Here is a 14775-nt window from a genome sequence, read left to right as displayed (position 1 = left end):
TGGAGTCCGGATTCGATCCGGGCGCGAGCATTCCACCAGCAGGTAATGCCAGTCCCCGCTTCGGCGCGCGCTGCTCCCTCGTCGCCGTCGCTCCCCGCGGGGGGCCTTGGGCCGGCGGGCGGCCGCTCTGCCCGCGGGGCGTCGGCGGTCCAGCCGCGCCGCCGCCCGCTCCTCCTCCCCTCCGTCCCGCTCGCCTCCTCCACGCCGCCTGTTCTTTGTTACAGGCGGCAGGAGCCGCCGGCGCGGCCGCGGAGGGGGCGAGGCGGGTCCGAGGCAAAACCCGGCGGAGCCGCTCCCGGATCCCGGGCCCGGCCCAGCCCCAGCCAGTCAGGCGGCTGCCTCCCTGGTGCCGCCGCCGTCCCGGGCAGCCTTCGGGCCTGGGAGGGGCAGCCGCTGTGTGCGCGTCTGAGGGGAGGGAGCAGGAGGAGCCGCCCGGCGAGGGGGAGCCGAGCAGGTCCTCTGGGCCCCTCCAGCCGCCTGCGGCTCTCCCTGCCCGGGCTCTCCTCCCGCGCCTGGCAGCTACCCCTTCCCTGACAGGGAGAGCCCCCTTGCGCAGGCTGAGTGAGGGCTGCGTGTCCGCGAGGGCTGCGTCCCAACCACGGGGTGGGGGTAACTGGGAAGTCCAGGGGCAGCGCTTTGTCAGGGGGGAGGAGGAAAGCGAGCTGTTCTTGGTGCAAGGGGCCCCTGCACAAGGTCACCCCCTTGCACACTTAAATGAATAAGCTTCATTGGGGTGACCAGATGCAAAGTGGGGCCAGGGGCCTTCACCTTCGACCCCTGTCATAGAAGAGGGAGTTTTGGCAGCTGCAGCTCACCATGGAAGGGCTTAAAAAGCTGCACTTGCCAAAATTCCTTCCTCTTTATCAGGTCTCCAAACTTTTTGGCACCAGGGCCGCATCATATATCTTAACATGGTGTTAAAGGCTAGATGCGTAAAATTGTCAAACAAATCGGTTTTTTGACAGTTGACAAGGCACACCATACTGACAGCAAGGGCTTGTATCCCCCAGTGGCCCTAGTAACAAATGATCCTCGCCCAGACTCCCAGGGCACACCTGCAGACCATCCGTGGCATGCCAGTGCACCACGACACAGTGGTTGAAAGTGGCTGGTATAGGTACTCTGTCCCCCCTTTGTATCTGGTAACCCTAAAGCAGGGGTCCCCAAACCCCAGCCTGTGGGCCAGATGTGGCCCACAGCGAGCCTGTATCCGGCCCACGGCCAGCCTCTTGGCCCCTGAAAGCCTCTGTCCCACCCGACTGAACATGACCAGAGCTGTGCTCTGATTTCATCTGAAGGGTGTTCTGAGGGCCGGAGTGAATAAGCCCACTCGTTCATCTGTTCCATCTCTAATTTATTTATTTAAATTTTATATTTAAATTTTTTTCCCCTGCCCTTAGCACTGTGCCAGATATTTCATGCAGCCCTCTGGCCAAAAAGTTTGGAGACCCTTGGCATAAAGTAACTACCACCTCCTGCTTTGGAACGCATAATCTTTAGCATGTATCAGAATCCTCACTTTCTGCATAAGCAAAACATACTAAAAGGGTTTTAAGCCATTTGTGCCCAATGTTGCATATGTGCAACAGGGACTCAATGTGTACAGCTGTGGGCCAGGCAAAAAATGGGTTAATTTAAATTATCTTTGTTCACCATGCTTGTTGAGTACCAGGTGGTAAACTTTGACTAATTAGCTAATGATTCACATTTTGCATTTTTCACATTTTTAGCATTAAAGATGTATGTTCCAAAACTGTCCATCCCTCTGTTGAAACACATGTCTTCCTGTCATGTTGCAGACACACTGGCAAACATCCATCAAGCCAGGCAGATTTAACTTGGCATAAACTGCCTCTTTGTTCCATTTTTAAAACCAGGGTTTCATCTCATGTGTCACGCCTGTGTTTGAAAATAAATGAACATTTAATGTGACAATCATCATCTGACTAGTTTTAGAAGGAAGACTGAATAGCGATACTTTAGAATTTGTTGTGTTCTTCATGGGTAATGTCTGACCTGTGTGCTGCATTTACTGTTTTCTGACAAATATGTTAATAAACTTGTCAGAGAAGAAAAAGTAACGTGTGAAATGGTTTATACTATACTTATACTGTGTGGCTGAAAAGAATTGGAGTTGTGAAATTAAAGGTGGGATTACTGTTAATGTAGTTTTCTGCTATTTACCAGGGAGGTTGTGCTTTTTATTTCAAGTTGTTGGATTTTGTAATTTGATCATCTTTAATGCATGTTTGCTCTGTGGTTTGCAGTGACACTTTGCTAATTTAGATATTACATTTAATTTTTTCCCCCCTGCACATTTGCATCTTGCTGATGATATTAATGAAGCCTACACTTTTTACCTTTTCTCGATATTAAAGTGAGGAGGGGGCAGGACTTGTTCTTAAAGACAGTTTATTGTTAAAGGTTCTATTTAACCATTTCTGGCCAAAAATCATAGATGTACAGCTTAGACAATGATGTTAAATAAACAAAATAAAATACTAGAAAGTGGTGTTCTTGTTTGTGTGAATTCAGATACAGGCTTTTAAAATCCACCTGTAGTTCCCTCACATCACTCCAAATGTTTCTGTAAATAAATCAGATTTGCCTATGACTCTGATCCTGCAAGTGTGTGTGCATGTTTATTTCTGCCAAAATCTCACACATTTGTAAGATTGGGGTTGAACTGTTTGCTCAGGGTCAGATGCTCAGTTTTACTCCTATATGACTTAGGACCCAGTCCTATCCAATATTCCAGTGCCGGTACAGCCCTGCCAGTAGGGCATGTGCTGCATTCTGTGGTGGGGAGAAGTCACAGAGGCCTCCTCACGATAAGGGAATTTTTTTTTTCTTACCTCAAGGCTGTATTGTGGCTGTACTGGTGCTGGAAAGTTGGATAGAACCCTTAGTTCTTCTGACACACTTTTTGTATTTATTAAATTGGCCTCCTTTCTCTCTTTGCCTGAAGATTAATGTACTAATTAGCAGATTAGAGCAATTTATCTGTGTTCATGTGACTGGTGCCATTTCTTCAGTCTTGTGAAACCTTGACATCGGTGTGCATATTCATTTAGGTTCTTGCGAAAACAAGGCAGTACAGTGATATCATCAAGTTGTATAGTAAAGTGGTTCTCAAACTTTGAGGGAGCTTTACTCCCTCAGTAAGTCTTTGTGGGGGAGGGACTAGGGCCGGGGGGGGGGGCCTGCACAGTGCTCCCCAAGGCTTGGAAAGTGAAAGTTCCAAGTCTCAGGGAGTGCTGTGCAGGGCTGCAGGTTTGAGAACCACTTGTATAGTATATCTGATTGCAGTGTCCCTGGGAAAGTGAATCAGGTAATTCCAAATATCAGAAGGGTGGGCAAATAGAGCAGAGGGAGCAAAACTACACAGATAAAACACAGAGAGTTAGAGAAGCCACAGATGTAGACCTACTGCAGCAGATGTAAAATATAGTAATATTTTTGGTTAATATATCAATCTATAGCACATCTTATAGAAAGTTTAACTTGTTTTTTCTCCCTTCTGCTATCTTTTGTGATCATACCTAGATTTTGTGCCATGTTGCTCCACAAGATCTTCAGTTTGCAATTCTATAAGTTACCAAGCAATATTTTCCACTGAACAGTGCTTGTACTGTGGGTCTGTGCCAGAGAAAGAAAGACTGAATCTCGATAGCACAAACCCTGAACAAGTCAGGTGGTAACAGAGGAGCGTGGAGCCCAGGGAAAAAAGCTACACAAACCAGTCTTCTCCTTTCCTCAGTCCCGTTTTGGTCCCTTCTGTGTATATGCAACATTGGGCAGAAAGGCCTTAAAACCCATTCAGATATTTTCATTCCTGGGCTCTCATCTTCTGCAAAACATAATGTTTTGGTATCTCTTCCCTCCCCCCAAGATTAATTGCCCTGATCTATTCAGTCACACCTTATACAGGTATTTTATGCACCAGAATGTTGTTGATGCATATTCAAATGTACATTGGAATCTACATCCCATTGGAAAAAATGCAGTGTGGAAGGATAGCATCCACACTTGGATAATGTTCCAGTCAATGCCCACAGGCCTGATCCAAAGCCTCCTTATGCATGAGATCTCCTTGCCATGATTGGGGATGACCTGAAGCCACGTGTGCCACCATGGTCATTTTTAGGGCTGTTTTTACTAGTACTGATTTATATATTGCCATTGATTTATGTAATCTATCAATGTGCATGGTGTTCCTAGGAGCGTAGTGTTAAATACCCCACTAGCCTTCACTGTGGGTCATTAATTGAACTACCAGGATCCTTTTTGAGTCCAAAGTCAACTGACTTCATGCAGGATGAAAATATTTAAGGAGGTTAAAAATGATTACTGAAAACAGTGGAAATTTAGAGCTCTTTTTATTTTTCATGAATAGGTGTTTTTCATAACAAAAACCTATTTAAGGAACCATTCCAAAAGAGAACCATAATTGTCCTTTTTGACATCTTACTTTTTTGCATTAAATTGTTTTTCTTTTCCCTACATGATACCTCCGAAATAATAGTTTTCACCTTCATCTCCCACACTTACCTACTGTTTTTGAAAGGTAGTAAGAGTGGTGGGAAGGGAATGCAAAGCATGGAGGGGGTAGGTGAGCTGGCAACATGCTTTGCCTTGAGACCCACCTTGGAAACGCAAACTAGAGGACTGTCACTAATTTGGGCATTTTTGCTTGGTGGATTGTTACAGGATATTTGCTACTCTAAATCTCAAGTAGTTCCTCTTTTCCTAGACTAAGAGCACAATCCTAATCAGGTCTACTCAGAAGTAAGTCCTATTTTGTTCAATGGGCTTACTCTCAGGAAAGTGTGATTAGGATTTCAGCCTAAGGGCACAATCCTAACCAACTTTCCAGCACTGACATAAGGGCAATGAAACCTTGACATAAGCGAATAAACATTGCCTTACCTTGAGGAGGCCTCAAGGTGACTACCCCCTAACTGCAGGATGTAGCACATGCACATGCAGCACATGCAGAACACAGCACATGCACATGCAGCACATGCCGCACTGGCACAGTTATGCCAGTGCTGGAAAGTTGGTTAGGATTGCGCCCTAAGGCTGCAGTTGTATGCACATTTACCTGGAAGTAAGTCCTGTTGAACTCAGTGGGGCTTACTTTTGAGTAGATATACATAGACTTGCACTGCGAGTGAATCCCATTTTTCCTCAGCCAGCACAGAAGAAAACCAATTAGTCTTTTTAAGGAGTAAGTATCTTTTCTTGGGTAGCCTTCATTTCCTCCCTTGCAGTGAGCACATACTGAGCTTTGTCAGAAGTATGGAAAATTTTGTAGACCTGATGAAACTAATTCAGAATCCTTAGGTCACACAGTGCTGTCCAGAGTCCAGTTTATAATGAAATTAATAGAGAATATGTCAAGGTGCTGGGATGAAGTAGATATAATCAAAAATAGATCAGAGAAGTAAAATGTATTTACAGAAGTACACAACACTGTCTTACAGCCCAATCCTATCTACGCTTTCCTGAGAGTAAGCCCCATTGACTCTAAAGGGACTTACTTCTGAGTAGACATGCATAGGATTGAGCTGTTAGACTGCAATCCTGTGCACATTTCAATGCAATGGGGAGTAAACCCTATTGAATACTGTGGGATTTAATTCTTTGGCATTGATATGTATCGGATTTTGCTGTATGATTCCACTTTCCTAATGCTAAGTTCTCACCAGCAAACCAGACGTTCCTTCCTTGGCAACCCTTTAATATGACTACAATTGACAAACTAGCCACTCATGTGAAGGAGCACGTCAGCCCTTTGCCTTTCAGCGTGGCAGCTCTGTGTGGAGAGATGGCAGTTTCTAGTGGTCTGTTGCTTGGAAATCTGGACCACCAATCAGAGGGCTACCCATGTTATTTGTGTTCTGGTTCTGCAAGGGAACTCTGTACCAGTAAGCATATTCAGATTTACATAATTTATAGTGGATTTTGGGGTCACAGCTTTGAGTAAAGTGAGCCAACAGACTTTGCTATTTCTGGAAACAATACCATTTTTGTATTTCTGCTCAGCCCACACGTGTACACTTTTCATTGTGTATATGCAGTGTTGGGCAGAAATGGCCTAACCAGCTATGAGCGCAATACTGTTCTGATGGACCACCGACACAGTGGTCCCTGTGCCTGTGGAGGGTGTCACAAATGTGCTGTAATGCACATCATGATACCCAGTGAGTAGGCAGTGCTGGCAGGGAGGCTTGCACTGCCCCATCAGTGCTACATCCAGCTTGCTAGCTGCCAGCAGAGGTAAGGTTTGTGCAGGTGGTAGAGGAGGAGGGTGGTGGGAAGGCAGTGAGGGGGTGATATGGTGCAGGGAGAGGGTGGAGCAAGGGGCGGGCAGATTGAGCTAGAGAACAAGATCCTCTTTCACTGAATCCTAAACCACTTGCGTGCCAGCCACTGGGACCCTGTGGAAGCCTCTCTGAGGCTCCCGATGGGCGGAAACTGCTTCTGATTCACCGGAAACACAGTTTATAGTGCCAGGGAACCTCACAGAGGTTTCCCTGGTGTGGGAGGAGGTAGTGTGACGCTCCGTGAGCCTCTGGTGAGGGGGGGTGGATTTCTGCGTGGGGAGGGTGGCAATAGCCCACGGGGACGCCATCGCGGAGCTTTGCCTTGGGTGTGGCGCTGCAGAGCGCGGGTGTCTTAAACTCCCATCCAGGGCCTCCTAGCGTTACACTAGGTCACTCAACCTTCTGCTAGCTAAATAGCTGGTGGAGATCCTTGTAGCCCCATAGGGCAGGATGGGATAAGAGGGGGAATATCCCATTACCCCAAGGAGACCTCCAGCCTGCTCCACAGATGTGTTGGATGCAGCGGAGGCCATGAAGCCCTAGTGTGCCAGCGCAACTTAGAAGTGGGCTGTCCATGTTTGTTGTAGCATGCTGGAGCAAGTGTTCAAGCAGTATTCAGTTTCACAGGAAATTACCTTTGAAATAAATAAATTTCAGATCAATGTGTTTTAAAGTTTTAATTAGTTTTATTAGTTCCCTTCTATCCACTGACAGTGGCTACATCTTTTTCATATTTTTCTTTGCAAGGGAGCAGGCAAATACCCTACATTTTTTAAAATGAGGACTGTGTTGCACATGGGATTGACTGAGGCTTCCAACCATATGCATTCACAATGAAGTGGACAGCTGTGCATGGTGTGCGCGCTTTTTATTCATAAGTGGAAATGATATTTATCTAGAAAAGTTGTCATGAGAAGCGGTTCAGAGGCAATCAAGACACTAGCATAAGCTCAGAAATTAATAAAATAGGCCCAGAGGCTGCATTTTTGTCAACGCCACCTGTCCCTGGCCTATACCATTGCTTTTTCTACAGTTCCTATACTGTGCATAGTACTCTGGGGTTAAGAATATTAGTGGAGTATATGAGGCTTTAATGTGTCACATTTTGTGTATAATAGTAACTGCAATCCATATTCTGTGGAACTCAGCTTCAAAACTCTCATTGAATGCAACATGGGTCCTGATTGCACACTATTAGGCATTTGCAGCATTTTTGCAGATATGTCAGGATCCATATACTGTACAATCAGTCCTTGGCATACGTGAATTCACTAGTCAGAGAATTCCTGTATCTGTGAGGAGCAAGATTGAGACCACCTCACACCATTCATGCAAAGAGTCTTGCTTTCAGCAATCCCTGCTGTCTCTGGAAAGTCTCTACTGGCTTGCAGAGACCTTCCAGAGGCAGCAAGGACATTGACAGTGCTACCGCAGTTAGCACAGAGCACTTTGAAATAGTCAGGGAAAATCTCTCAGGCTTTCCCTAGCAATTTCAAAATGCTCTGCCCAGATTGCAGGTGCTGCTTTAAAGGTCTCTGAAGCAACTTTTCTCTAAGAGACTTTTCCTGGCCATTTCAAAGCACTCCCTGCTGATCACAGGTGCCATTTTCAGGAATGTCCCTGCTGCATTCAGGAAGTTCCTGTGCGTAGCAGGACATTCATAACGGCACTTGCGACCAGCGTGGAGCAGTTTTTATTCCCCAGAGGTGGCAGGTAAGACACATACCCCCAACCCCTAAACCCCCATACAATCAATGGTTTCATACCCATGAATTTGCAATCCACAGGCGTTTGCAGGAACCTTACCCTTGTAAGTAGTGGAGATTGACTGTAACTCCATGGATAAGAGTACTGTCAGGAACTGCACCACAGTCTGATTGATGTCTGTGCATTTCTGTTTTGACAGGTTTCAGAAATGGCAGAAGATGGTAGCGAGGAGGCTATGTTTATCTGTAAGTATCCAAGGAGGAATGACGGAATCGTGTTCTGATGTGATATATGTCTGATAGACATGCAGTCATTTAAGGGGGTGAAGAGCACTTCTGACCTTTTTTTTAATTTGGAAAACTCTGCTTTCCTTGTTGCTGCACTGATGCCATTTTAGGTCACATATTAGATCAAATTATCAGTAGCTAATTTGTCTTTCAGATCTACACATGGTAGGCGAAGCTCTGTCTAGTATTATGAGGTATCCCTTTTATCTAGCAACTACTCTCTAGGAAAAAGATGGAGCAGCGGTGTGATAATGGCATGGATGATACTGGTTTCTAGCAATTCCTTTGTGTGGACTTCGGGTGAACTTATGGGGGTTTATTTTTTGGTCTATAATATCTCTCTTGTTTCCATTACAGCAGCAGTTTTCAAACTCTCAGGGAGAGTTTGAGCCACTCTAAGTTCTTGCGGGGGCAGGGGGGGAGGCAGCGTGGCTGGGGAAGGCAGCGGTGCGATCCCCAGGATTAAAGGAATTTCTGGCATTGCATTTCTCTAATTGGTTTTTTAAAATGTGTGCAAGGAAGCACTAATGGTATGACTGAATGCTGCATGTCTTTGGGATGTTAACACAGTAGAGCTCAAGTATAAGATCTTGCTAAGGTTCTAGGAACTTCTACAGAGTCTTGTAAACACAAGCAACCTTTTTGACACTATGCATACATCTTTTGACTTTTTCTTGATTGTGAGATATAGCTGTGCACATCACCCTCAGAGTGATAGTATTGCGGGTATGCCAGAGAGGAGTATGGAAGGTTTTGAGATACACACTTCGCAAAATGCACATTTTTCCAGTTATGTTGGAAGTGCTTGTTGTATAATCCTGTCCTCTACAGCCCAGAGTTAAGTGTCTTGTTTCCTGCAGAGAGAGAGAATTTTTAGAAACTGACGTTACGGGTGTCCATAGCTTCAGGCAGTTTCATTTTGCAAGTCAAACAGTTTGTTTCTTCAAATGTTAGTAGGGTTTGTACTCTGAAAATTATGATGTTCTTTCCTTTTTCTTCTTCTCTATGCTGTGTTGTAATAAATAATTGCTGAAGAGTTAGAGCATAGCTTTATAGATGTCTGCAAGGCATAAAAGAAAGCACTGTGCTGTGATGACTCTGCTGTCTGCAGTGCTGACAGTTAAGATGCTTTTTACATTTTACCAGCAAGCTAAGCGGATGTGCCTGAGGTGCTCCTCATAAATTGGAGACTGACTCCAAGTGGGACTCCAGGAGATTTCACTAGGGAGCAGAACAGTGACATGTAGGGATACCTGCAGAGAGATAGGTTTGCTGGCAAATAGACCAGTTGATTCAGAATGAATACCAATACCAGTCAGGCTGTTGGGGCGGGCAGAATTGCCTCAGACCCAGAGGTGTTTCAATCACTGTTCTGGACTAGGCAGGTTGGGATAGCTGTAACACATGAGAAGGTTAAAAGCAAGCTTGGAGATCTCAGCCCCTTCTTTTTTGGTTTGCCCATATGGTCTCTCATCACCATCTTTAGGAAGTCCTAGTTCTTTTTTAGGAATGATGGATTGATTCTGTTAGTGCAGGATTTTGCTTTAATATTATAATATATTGCTCTGCCGCTAGCTTTAGAGTGTCTCCAGGAATGAATGAATGAAAGTAGAAATAAATGAATGAATGAAAATACTGTAAAAAGTGACTAGATGTAACTTGAAGTTACACTCTCCTCATGAATAATTACAGAGTAATATGGTGAAATATGCTATGAAGATGTTATGTGAGTATAGGATCTAGAAAATAGCATATCTAATTTCACACACACCTTTTGTAGAGAATGCTAATACTGTTTTCAATCACAATATATCATTGCAAGCATTTCTTTCCCTTCCTCAATGGATACACTAAATGCCTGTTAGATTTTTATGTAAAATAAAGTAACACAGCTATTCTTTTCCCCTGCTTATCCTTGAGATGAACTGAAATATACTGCTGGTGCACCTGGGATATGTAGCCATTGGGTTATTAACTACTGTTGGATGTAGAATTTGTGAGAAGGGCTTGAATTTCCTCTATGACTTCTTACTGAGAACTGACCAAGCTGCTCTGTCTCTTATCTGCTTCCAGGGTGTGAAGACTGTAGTCAGTATCATGATTCAGAATGTCCAGAGCTGGGTCCTGTTGTGACAGTCAAAGACTCCTTTGTGTTGAGTAGGGCAAGGTATGTAACTTTTGCAAAGCTGTGTTGCTTGCTTGTTTTTAAAGTGAATTGAACAAGATTGGCCATGCTGCAAAGGGACTCCTCTGTTCATAATGCACTTTTCTTTTGCCTTTAGTGCTGCATTTTCAATCTGGAAATACTCCTGACCCTTTGGAAAGTTCGCATTTAGGACAGGATGTCTGCTAAAACAATTAATGTACACCTAGCACTGCAAGTTCTTGCTCTGTGGACTTTATCCACATAGTCCACAGAGAAGCCGATGAAGAGGACTTACATGGAAGACTAGTTAGCTCAGTCAGTCAGTCAGAGCAAAAATGCATCCCTGTTATCATTGCCTTTTCTTGGGGAAGGACCATGACTATATTCATATATTATATAAATAAGACCCAAATCCTAACCAACTTTTCAGCACTAGCATAGCTATGTCAATGGGGCATGTGCTGCATCCTGAGTTGGATAGCACTCGCAGCAGTGTCTTTTAAAGTATGGGAATGTTTGTTCCCTTACCTTGGAACTGCGTTGCCCTTATGTCAGAGCTGAAAAATGGATTAGGATTGCACCCTAAATTAAATAATCTCAATGGTATTTTCAGTATAAGGCAGCTTCCTATGGTATTCTGAACATTTAGTACAGAGAAAGAAAAAAACTGAAAGAAGCCAAGGCTAATCACAGTTGGTGAATGGTTTATTGTGTCATGTGAATTTACAAGTGACTGAATGAGTTGAATGAGTCTGAATGAGGCTGAACGAGCCCAGGCAAGGGCAGGCTGAAATACCTGGAAGCAAGGCCAATTTTCTCCTTCAGTTATTGGCATTTATTTAGCTACAGACATCCTTTCTTATTGTCAATTAAAGTCTTCACACTTTATCACTTGTCCACACTGGTGTTTCCAACATACATGATACAGAAGAAGGGTCATGTGGTTTTCCTTTATTTCACATGTTCTGTTGTGTGAGAGGTCTATGCAGAGAATTTGGCCCATGTACTACGAGCTCATGATACTAGCCAAGTTTGCCACTGCTACATTCTTACCTTCAGAGATGCTGGCAGGTCTATGCCCATGAGTGCTGTACTCTGATTTGCTCAACATATTCCCTTCTTAGATCATCACTTCCCTCCAACTTGGAGATCAAGCAACTCGAAGATGGGACTGAAGGCATTTTTGCAGTAACTCAGCTGGTAAAGCGTACCCAGTTTGGCCCCTTTGAATCCAAGAGAGTTGCCAAATTGGAAAAGGAGTCAGCATTTCTGTTGAAGGTACAATAATGCTGAGTCTATATTAGTGATAACGTAAAGGCTCCAAATAGACAACCAGAATTCACCATTACCTGAAGTTGTATTCACCCCATATTTCAATTTAATTCTCTTTCATTTAGCACGTAGCTGGGGGGGGGGGAATATCCAAAACAGCTATCTTTTCTTATTGCTTGTATAACATCCAAAACAATTTTTTTCTGATTTGCTTGCCTTAGTTCTTCCTTTGACTTTCAAATATACCTGTTTTGAAATTAGTAGTCACCATATGGTGAGAATCCAGAAGAATAAGCTTGTCCAAAAGATCCGGTGCACTCTGGACTTCCTGGCCAAAATGTATTAGACAAGCAAGACTTGCACAGCCTAAAGGAACTCTGTAGCCAATGCCCATATAAATAAATAACAGAAAGTAACCTACATTCCTGGCTGGAATCTGGCTGGAATCTGGATGGGCTAACCACTGTTGGAGACAGCAAGCTGAACTGGATGGTTGGTTGGCAACCTTCAGTCTCGAAAGACTATGGTATAAGCCTACAGCACCCGGTATTCCCAGGCGGTCTCCCATCCAAGTACTAACCAGGCTTGACCCTGCTTAGCTTCCAAGATACCTTCAGTCTAATCTAGCAGGATAGTTCTTAGGGTAATTGGTACCTGGGCAGCCCATTCCTAACCTGTGCTGGAAGAGGCAGATCAAGTGGCCTGCTCTGTATCCAGCATAGGTTAGGATATGGCTGCAGCACAATTTGGAGTTAGGGGGTACTTTTGCCCTTACCTGAGGTAATGCCCCAATCACCCCTATGGGGGTCCTCAGAACTTCGACAGCAAAAATTGCTGGCACAAATTCAAGAGGCCTGTATAAGGCCAACCTGGCTAGGAGTGGGGGTTAGGACCTGGTCTAAGTTCCCAAGGCCAGTCCCACCCCCCTCCCAAGTGTGACCTGCCTACTGGCTCACCCTTCTCTACCCAAAAACTCTCATGTCCTGGACTTTCCAACCCTCCCATTGCCAGCTGCCTGCAGCTGGCACAAACTTACTGACCCAGGGCCTGGATCTGGTGTGTGGAGGCCAGCACGTTCTTGCACCAGCTTCCCTGACTTCAGAGTAGTTGCAAATGTGCTTTATGGCATGTTCGCAACACTCCAGGCTGGTGCAAGGGACTTGCACTGGCCTAACAGCTAGTTAGGATTGAACCTGTAGTGAAAGTCGTAATCAAAATTTCAACAAATCTTGAGGAATGTTGTGGTTAAGAGCACAAGCAAAGCAAAGCAAAAAAAAGCAAAGCAGAAATGAAAAGAAAGGAATAAGCAGCTATGCAACAGAAATCTGCAGATTGCTCAAGCCAAAGAAATGGAAGTGAGACAAGTCTTAGAGATGGAGGTCAGAGCTGATTCATATATTTCCACTTATTGCAGCGTAAAGAGTGTCCATTTCTCATGACTTTTTCCCATATCAGTACAGTATTGTCTAGATGCAGCTATTGCAATAGCAGTACACACTCTGGTGGCAGAAATGCATTTTTTGGCATATTATTATTTAAAGTGAAATTCCAATCATCCAGCATCTGATGGTCCATAATCAAGACCTTTGTGGACATGTTTTTAGCTTGGGAGCAGATTTCCAATCTTGTGGATGCCTGTGCAAGCACAGACTGGCTACAGAAGCAGCTTAGGGGCAAACCAAGCCACTTGTAGTATGTTTCTATTCAGTATCTTTCTGGGTATCTTTTAGGTTTTTCAGAAGGATGGACCTCCAGTGTATTTTGATACTTCTAATGAAGACGATTGTAACTGGATGATGATGGTGAGACCAGCCACGCAATATGAACACCAGAATTTGACCGCCTTTCAGCATGATAATGACATTTACTTCACTACATCCCGGGACATCCCATCAGGAACTGAGTTGAGAGTATGGTATGCAGCTTTCTATGCCAAAAAAATGGAGAAGCCGATGCTAAAGCAGGCTACTAGTATTGCCAACGGTACGTCTGGTGGTTGAGGGTGCGGGAATGGGGAATTTCTTTTGCTGTTCCTATATCCTGCTTGGTTACTATACCAGAAGCACTTTCTCTGAATGTTCAGTTTTTTCTTTGTGGAGGAGGCTATTTAGTGCAAACAATTCCCTCAAGTTCAAATAAATTGATATGGTCTTCGCTTTATATTACCTGAGGTTCAAACTACACATCACACTGTGACATCCCTGCAAGGGGGAGCAACCCAACACCTTTCCTTTGGTGTCCTGCAGGGTCTCTTCATTATGAACCATGTGGTCTGGTGAATGTCTGTTCCAGGAGGGGCCCTGGAAGGAAGGCAAGGAAAGGAGGGAGTTAATGCATATCCATATTATCCCCTAACCATCACTGGGGGTTTGTCTGCTCAGGCTGGTCATTCCTCCATGGGAAAGTGATAGAGCTGATTGTTGAACTCCGTGTCCCTGGGCCCTCTCCCCCCAAGCTACTCAGCCTCCCATCACAGACCAGGTCCTTTATATCCTTTTGGGGATCCAAAGCTCAGCTTCACAAACAGCTGCATGCACCTCCCTCTGTGTGACCTGTCCCCTCAGCCTCCCCAACTTCACCTGCCTCAAGAATGGGTATCCTCTTCCCTAGGGATGTGCAGGTGCCCCTGTTGTTATGTTTTGAATAGCATGGCAGGCACTGCAGCAGCCTTAGGTCTCACCAGCACTTCTGGTGCTGCAGCGGGAACCCTCACGACTGACACCCTCACATGGACGTACTCAGCGCCACCAGTAGGGATGGTGTTTTGGTCACTGAGGCCCTGGCTTTTTCCCCTTCTTTGTGAGTGTTGTCTCTGGGTCTCCACCAGGCCTGAAGCCGGAGAGGCAGCAGTTTCTGAGGTGAGCGGGCTGTCCGTCACTGCTCTATCTGGGTCACTGGGATTGGGTAACCCTGGGCCCAGACACATACATAGACATGTGTATCCTTCCTTCCTTTGATGTTTTGTTTCTTAAACAGAAAGCAGTCTTCAAGGCTGTGCCTTTCATGAGAGCAGTACTGGGGAGGAGAAAGAGAA

At 44.9% G+C, this 14775-nt stretch overlaps 1 protein-coding gene across 3 annotated transcripts in view; it reads left to right on the top strand.

Moving 5' to 3' along the window:
• The window catches only part of PRDM15 (PR/SET domain 15), a 52000-nt gene continuing 37225 nt past the window's right edge, over positions 1 to 14775 (top strand). For 2 of the 3 annotated variants that reach the window (XM_066619681.1, XM_066619680.1), the window contains exons 1-4: positions 8183 to 8281; positions 10397 to 10490; positions 11594 to 11747; positions 13472 to 13724. In XM_066619681.1, the coding sequence (XP_066475778.1) occupies positions 8245 to 8281; positions 10397 to 10490; positions 11594 to 11747; positions 13472 to 13724 (538 nt within the window). In that variant the 5' untranslated portion in view covers positions 8183 to 8244. Of the gene's footprint in view, positions 43 to 8182; positions 8282 to 10396; positions 10491 to 11593; positions 11748 to 13471; positions 13725 to 14775 lie in introns of those variants that run through there. The other variant, XM_066619679.1, reaches the window with a different exon arrangement.

The sequence above is a fragment of the Tiliqua scincoides genome, chromosome 3 (genome assembly GCF_035046505.1).
Source record: "Tiliqua scincoides isolate rTilSci1 chromosome 3, rTilSci1.hap2, whole genome shotgun sequence".
NCBI lineage: Eukaryota > Metazoa > Chordata > Lepidosauria > Squamata > Scincidae > Tiliqua > Tiliqua scincoides.
This window is presented reverse-complemented; position numbering and strand designations above follow the sequence as displayed.